This window comes from Nanorana parkeri, unplaced genomic scaffold, assembly GCF_000935625.1.
Source record: "Nanorana parkeri isolate BGI_ZX_2015 unplaced genomic scaffold, ASM93562v1 scaffold379, whole genome shotgun sequence".
Taxonomy (NCBI): Eukaryota; Metazoa; Chordata; class Amphibia; order Anura; family Dicroglossidae; genus Nanorana; species Nanorana parkeri.
In genome coordinates this window covers 599762-607656 of record NW_017306647.1, presented here as the reverse complement: position 1 = coordinate 607656, position 7895 = coordinate 599762, and the positions used below count along the sequence as shown (strand labels likewise).

The 7895-nt window shown below is 46.9% G+C and overlaps 1 protein-coding gene across 1 annotated transcript in view; it reads right to left on the bottom strand.

The window, feature by feature from the left end:
* Window positions 1–2817: 2817 nt before the first annotated feature.
* Window positions 2818–7895, bottom strand: part of TBX6 (T-box 6) — a 12158-nt gene continuing 7080 nt past the window's right edge. The window contains exons 4-9 of the mRNA XM_018559120.1: window positions 7439–7626; window positions 6224–6294; window positions 5463–5530; window positions 4533–4535; window positions 4061–4352; window positions 2818–3157 (exon numbers count right to left, since the gene is read on the bottom strand). Coding sequence (XP_018414622.1) covers window positions 2818–3157; window positions 4061–4352; window positions 4533–4535; window positions 5463–5530; window positions 6224–6294; window positions 7439–7626 — 962 coding nt within the window. The remainder of the gene's footprint in view (window positions 3158–4060; window positions 4353–4532; window positions 4536–5462; window positions 5531–6223; window positions 6295–7438; window positions 7627–7895) is intronic.

Here is a 7895-nt window from a genome sequence, read left to right as displayed (position 1 = left end):
GAGCAAATGGTGTCTGAGATTTGGCTAGCTGCTGTGGAACTTACAAGCACATGCATGCCCGATCATATCTCAGTCAAGGACTCCATATTGGAGAAGGACTATCAGGTTTTTTCAGTGCTCATTTGCCCCAATTTTTTTTTTTTAAGAGACTTTCACTTTTTTTTAAATAATTTCTGAGATACATTGATGGCTTTTTGCCTTGAGGTTGAGGGGCCTGGGATCAGGTTTGACCGTGGCAATCGGTGGTTGGACATATTTCCCCCCAATTCTGTCCTGTCCAATTCTCCCCAAAGGTGTTCAGTAGGGTTGAGGTCAGGGCTCTGTGCAGGACACTCGAGTTCCTTCACCCCAGACTGGTCGCCCCGTGTCTTTATGGAGCTGGCTTTGTACACAGGGGACAGTCACGGGGGAACAGAAAAAGACTTTCACCAAACTGTGACCACAAGGATGGACGAGCACAGTAACATTAACAGAACCGGGGACCTGTAACTGAACAGAACTGGAGACAACTCAATCATTTGGAGGTCAACAATTTTGGCAATTTAGTGCTGTGGTTTCCAACCTTTTTTTTTTTTACCTGAGTACCCCATGACAATCTATTTGTATGAATTGTACCCCTCAATGGGGTGGGGCAGGGCTTATAGTGAAGCATGTAGTGCACTGCTTTGAATGGCGGATGTTTCCAAAATGTACAAACAGGAGGAGGAGCTGGAGAGAGCTGGAGGGCTGGGGTGGGGGCTACGCTATATTGCAGGGGTGTGTCCAGCGTTATCCTGGGACCTCTCTGGGGTGTGGTCTGTGACACTGGATTCCCTGGATCTAGGGCTTCAGTGGGATTTTGGGGCTGCAGTGGGTTGGAGGGCTCGGCAACCCTCCATGATGGCTGTCTGGGCCACGGAGGGTGCAGATCCAGCAAAGGTCTGGTGGCTTACATATATGTTGCCATTCGGGGGGGACTGCAGCTGCACTTTTAATGCTCCATGGAAAGTGTAGTGGAGGGGATTGATGCTGCTGAGTGGAGCTGGTCTCATCTGACGGAGGCACCTTAATGGACTGGCAGCCAATGTGACCCCATGGACAGGTTGTGAAGACTGTGGTGTGACTCAGGACTTACCGTCTCTGTCCTACACCACTTCCTCTGCATGCCAGATTGCAGAAGGCAGCATCCACCCTTAGGAGAAGCTCAGGGCACATCACCCAGCTAGGAACTGATCGAGGTGTTGGCAGCAGAACTATAACATGTGGTCGCAAAACAAAGCCACAGGGTTACTCGGCAGACCTTCTTCACACAATCTAGTCCCTGACTGCCCACTTGCACAGCCTTTCTCTACCATTAAAAATATATTTCAAATACCCCTAAATGTGCTGCCAAGTACCCCCGGGGGTACTCACACCCCAGGTTGGGAACCGCTGATATTGTGTACTATTTTATTTTCTTTCTTTTCATAGTGTGCATTGGAATACCCTTATTGTTGCTTCCCCCCCCCCCCCCCCCCCCCCCCCCCCACCGTTTTTTCTCACCCCCCCCACCCCCCCCCCCTCAGGTGGACTTTACCAAGCTTAGTGTTTTTTTTCCTTTTGTACTTCAAAAAGTTGATCAATCTTTTATTATCAACATATTAAAAAAATGTACATCAGAGGAAGCTAAGCGGCACACAAAGATTGATAAATTATTCAAGGCCCTGATAGAAGAGAGAAGGGACAAAAAGAAGAAAGCACATAGAACCGAGATTGGCAGTTTTGTACAGAATAGCTGTGGCGGGATAGTTAGGGTGACAACAGAAACCGAACACTCCAGTTACAATAAAAATAACAACTCAACATTGAAAACAAAAGAAAAAAAAAACACAAACTGTAATGTCAGGAAAAGTTTGGAATTGTCTCTTGACCTTTTGATTTAAAAGATGTTTCCACCTGCCGGTCACTTCATAAACATCTCATGCTCCCCGGTGATGGAAAGGTTGTATCTAATATGAGCCCGGAGAAGAGATTTGTATACTTAAAGTAGAACTTAAGCCGAGGTGTGCCGGGCTCTACAGTCTTCTGCCGATGGGTAAGGCACTGTCTATATAATGCTCTGACACCTGACTTGGCTGTACGGTGGTCTAGTTCCTCATGTGCTCACCTTGAGCTATTTTAACAAGTAGACTCTGTCTACCAGGTTGTCTTTCGGGACATCATGTATGATAGAGGCTCCTCCCAGCAGGTACAGGAAACACATCACAAAAAACTGTAGAACCGGTCAAATGTCTGGGGTCACCATATCTGTAATGCTCATGGTCACCCCTCCTGGTACTGGAATAAGAGTTACCAGTAGATCTAACTCTGGTTTTCAGTACAGTTTCCCTCTAAGCAATTTTGTATTGTTTCTGCCTCCCAACTTGTGTAAATTTTTACCTTCCATCGTATAAAAATCAAGGCTCTTCACCTTCATCTCAGGTGAACATCTTATTGGTGTTCAGGAATAAGATATGCCTATGAATGCAGTACTCGTATTAAAAGTGAACCTTCTCCTTGAGGTTCTTACAGCTCTTGGGTTTGTCAATGTTTGTCTTAAATGGTGACAAGCCATAAGAGGTGGACTTGTCTTCTTATTAATAATGGGTGATGTGAATGTAGGGGGGCAAGTGAGCACAATAGCATCATGGGAAATAAGGTTGGTCTATAGGCACAGCCCTAGAGTTTCAAGACTTCGTGCCCTTTTGTACCCGACACATTAAAAGCCATATCGTCTCTTCTGTAGTTGAGTTTCCATTTTTTTTTGCCTTGTAAGTCCTTCTTACAGTGCTGGTATGTCAGGGTCTCTTACGGGGGATTTTACATCCAGCCTCCCCCTGTGTAGAGGCGTTGAAGCTGAGCCCCTGAAAACTGCAGTCCTGGCTTGGGCCCGGAATTTGGGAGGTAGTGTTGAAAACGTACGTCGGAGTTTTTGGAGTAATCTCTGCTAGATGCATGTTCTGCTCCAGGAGGGGTCACAGAGCAGGTTGGGGGGCCATAATTTCCTGTGCAGCTCATTTCCTGCCCATAAAGCCTAAAATCTGGTTGGCCGTCATAGAGCGGAGCGGTGTCCTGGGAGGTTTGAAACGGTGAGGGGAAACGTTGCATGGTTGGTGGACGAGAGACCACCTGGCCCTGAGCGACAGTAGGTTCCGTTTGGCTGGTGGAAGAAGAAATCATGTAATTAGAGTCAACCATTAAAATCTAAAGCTATACAAAGGCTTCAATGCAAGAGAAATGGGCAATTTTTGGCTCTCCAGTTGGTGGCTGGGTGGAGACATGCAAATTATTCTACTGTTACAATTTTTACAGCTAGCACAGATAGAACATAGGAAGGACTTTAGATCTCATGAGCACAAGATATGGACATGAGTTCTGAAGAATTGGGTCCTAGACTTTAGTTGAAGGATTTTTATTATGATAATCTGGCTGGTTTCACTACCTTGTTGCTCAGGTTCTGCTCTGTAACCTCCATGGTATCTAAATCTTGTACTGATAGGGTTTAACAAGCCCAACGCATCTTCATGTCACCAAAAAATGGCCCTTCAACCTAGGCTTCTTCACTGGCCATCACCTCCCATGTGCACAGATGCCAACTGGGACATAAGGGAATCTATCCAATGTCTCCTGAAATGTGGAATATACCCCTTTTGAGGGAATTATGATGATATCTTATTACCTATCCATATAAGAAGGAAGTGCTGAACTTCACAGTACTTTACTGGAGAGTTTTTGGTTACCATTGACCCACGTCCATAACCTGACTTCCTATACCAATTTCCAATGACTTCAGGGTCGAGATTGGCAGAAGATGGAAAGTGGAACCAGCTGTTACTTATTTCTCTAAAATATGGTGATCTTCACTGGACTTTTCAAGGTCTGTGCTTCTGCTACTCTTATTATGAGAGGCTCCCACTCTTCATGCTATATTGTTAGTTAATGTTGCATCACGAAGCATTCTACAGGAAGAGTTGGAATATTCAAGGGTGGACTTGAGCAGAACTGGACCCCAACAGATTGAACATAGACATTTTCGGTGCTTCAGAAGTAAAATACTACTTACCATGCGTACATGTTGCCAACTCCCGCTGATGGCATCTTTGTGTAGGACTGTCTCTCTGGAGGCAGATAGGACTCTGTAGTTTGGGGGTTCATGTCTAGCCTGGCTCCTTGGTCCTGATTGGCTGTAATAGGCATTGGCGAGGGCTCCGTGGCTTCAGCGGCAGGCGGTGTTGCGTTAGGGGGTGTGATGGGGTGGAAGGAGCAGTCAGGACTGGGGAGTGGGAGAGCCAGGCCACCACTGATGTCCAGGGTGGAGTCGCAGGGTCCCGAGTACAGGGGTCTCTTACATTCAGCTAGAGCACAGAGGTTTGGTGAAGGAAACAACAGAGAAGATGGGACACACGGTGAGTAAACACACAGACCATACAATACAACACAACATTCTGATTTTCTAATATTCACTCTGTTTTTGGAGTTGGCAAACTGTGCTGTGTATGTCCATCTAAGAGTTCCTGAGCAACAACAGTGTCAACATTCTCCTCACTGGAAAAAGGACAGATGGGGCAGCCGCACAATTTGAGTCTGAAACAATGGCGCCCGCGTCTGTCCTTTTTCCATTCGTATCTACGTTGGACCCCACATTTGGCTTGGAGTGTCCCTGTCTGGGTTCAAGCAAGCTCTTCAAGAACACCCTGAGCATCCTGAAGAACAGATTCATTTACAATGTGTGTCTCCTAAAGCAGCAAGGAGCAGCAAGGATCTAGCACCTCTTTCCCTTACACATGCCAACATTTTCTCCATTGCCGATCTGCTGAGTCTGACTCTGCGATTGGTTTCACAAGGTACATTATTTGCAGATCTGCTGGCATTGAAGTGACCTGGTCAAGGATCCCTTGTCCCCCCTTCACCAGTTCACTCCCCTATCCAGGGCTGTAACGACCATGGGGCGAGTGAGGCACTCGCCTCGGGGGTGCAGCCGAGAGGGGGCACAGCCGGGGCCGGCCTGGCTGCGCCCCCTCGCCTATGTTGCCATGGCGAGCACGGGCTCCAATACAGCGGCAGCTCGGCAGAGATAAGAGACGTGGCACAGTCTCCAGCTTCTCCTAGGATCCCTGCTGCTCTCCCCCGCCTGTATGGGCAGAGGCAGCGGGCATCCGATGAGAAAAGGATCACTGAGGACAGAGGAGGAGAGAGAGAACTGCTCGGCCAGGATGTGACAGCCGGGCAGCTCTTTCCTCACTGCTCGGCCATCCTGAAGTGACAGCGCTTCCTTACTGCTCCCTTCCATCCTGGAGGTGGCGTGTGTGATGTCACATGATGCCGCACATGTGCAGCGTCTGATGACATCACACATCTGTTGGGGGGCATCATTTTCTGTTCTTGCCTCGGGGCGCAAAAGGAGCTAGCTACGGCTCTGCCCCTATCCATACCTGGGAATGGAGTGCAGTATGTGAAGTGCCTACCTGGCTGGAAGGACTCCTCGTCCTGTTCTGTGTTGGTTGGTTTCCTCTTGGCTCTGCTTGTGCGATCTCTGTAATGAAAGGTTGAGTTTTATTACTTTTGTTTCAACGTGCAACATAAGGACAGGGAGGGAACAATGGACACTCGCTTCTATGTTTAGATCAAAATGAACCCCGCCCAGATATACTTCATTATTTTCATGTGTAGATTGCCTTGGCGTGTTGACTCTCATGCTAAATTCCGACTCTGGGAACTCCAACGTAATGTTTTCGTATCTCCGCCCCCTTTTTGCAATGCAGCCACACAGCACGGCAAGGGAAGGATGGAGTGTAAATATTGCTCTACTCTTCAGAAGGTTGAACAATTCCAATGTATGTTTTGAGTCCTGTAGCTAGAGTTCTCCTTTACTTGTAAAAGAACTTTCGGAGTCTTGTTCATGATTCGCTTTGCACATTGTTGCTGGAAAGATCTTTGGAGGAAATGTGTGGTGCGGCCAGGGGTGTCCCTAGCCTTTTTCGCTGCCTGAGGTGGAGTTAAAGGGAGGGGGGAGCAGGTGGGATTGGGGTACTTGCCTGTGCATCACTCCCTGCTCTGGCCGGCGTGGTTGCCAGGAGCTAGGCGGGACCACGGCCAGAGTGTCCTGTTTAACATCAGGAAACCAGTCCCCCCCTACATTACCCAAAGATATACCGCCAGCCTCATGCTACCCCATTATAGGGATGGCCCTGGGTGCGGCTGTACCAACTGTAGGGGGCGCCCTCACCTCTTGGTCTTCAATCCGTCTTCCCGAAACCCCTTTGCGAACGGGTTGGTCTGGATTTTCAGCTGTGTGATCTGCAAACAAGAAAGATAGAAAAGTGTCTCCAAAACGCTCATAGAAATTCATCCAAAAGTTTTGTGACCTCATCAAACTTTTTACAGAGGGACTAAAGCCCGACTACCACAAAAACTTTTCTTCAGTTTTAGATAAGGGGTGTGGGTGGGAGGTTATCCCTCCTGTTGTGTTTTAAATACTCTCTGTGTTGAGGAAATTTTTCGGACTGGTTGGACTGGTTGTAAATGCTGGCTTTGCTCTTCATGATTTTTCATCTCACTTCCTGTTCTATTTGATACCTGTCACCTGGACAGGAAGTGAGAGTAAGTCTTCCTGATGGGGACACAGGCACCAGTAATTTTCTGGGTGTGCAAGAAGGAAATAGAACCAAAAGCAGTAGGTATAAAGTCCAGATTTAATTTTAAATCATACTCATATCTTTAAAAGCCAATCCTCACCCCCCTACAGTAACCTGGTAATGATTAGTCTACACATTACCTGGTAATGCCAATACCTTCCCTATTTTGTCCCACCCACACTTACCGCTCTTATCATACATAAGGGGCCATTATTCCCCACACGTCACCCACAGATAAACGGTTACCAGGTGGGAGGGATCAACACCATCTTTCCTTTTATATTTTCTACATTTTCCCTTTCCTTTCCCGCCCACTTTTATGATGGTCATTACCACTAGGGGCTAGTATCCAAGGAAAGTTAGAATTATAACGTGTACTATGACAAACTGTTTATCAAGAACTGAGTGTTTTACTTGTTTTACCTACGTTACCTGTTTTCAAAAAGGAAATGACAGAATATGAATATGAATATGTTTATAAATAGAATGTGTATCTATGTCATACCACGTGTAGCCGGCTGGCTACATGAGGAAACAACATTATATGTGATATGTACAATGTTATCTGAGATGTATTCTGTGAAACTTAATAAATAAATACATGCTTAAAAAAAAAAAAAAGCCAATCCGTTTTTGGGGGTTCAAAGGGTCCTCCTTCATCAGGGCTCAGGGCTTGGTACTGTTAAACAAAGTGTGTAATAGACCAATAACAAGCGGAGGGATTGGGGTGTCCCCATGGGTTGGATTTCTCTTTACTTCCAGGTCTTTAGGGCTCCCTTGAACCCCCAACGCCCCCCCAATCTCACCTTTTCGTTCTGGTAGGCGGTGACGGTCAAGAAGAGGGTCTCTGGGAAGGTGAAAGACGAACACCCTCCCCATCGGCGGCTGAAGACGTCCTGAGCTCGGACGATATGGAAGCGTGGCTGGTAGCGGTGCATGGAGTGCAGGATGATCTGGAGGAGAGACACAAGGTCACAGGACCAAATAAAGATGATGGTGCTTTAAACTTGCAAGGGTCACCCTATGTTATACCCCCTTCGTGCTACAATGGCCATTGTCACTTGGACAGAAGGTGACGGGTAATTCAAAATTGTACAGTTGTCACCAGTGCAGGAGCTCACTTCCTGTGTTGTTGTGGGACAGGAAATGAGGGGAAATCTCCCCACTAGCACACAGGCACAAAAAAAGAATATATATTACATACTGTACTACATTACATTGTAGTACAGTATGTAATACAGTACACTACATACATATATTGCA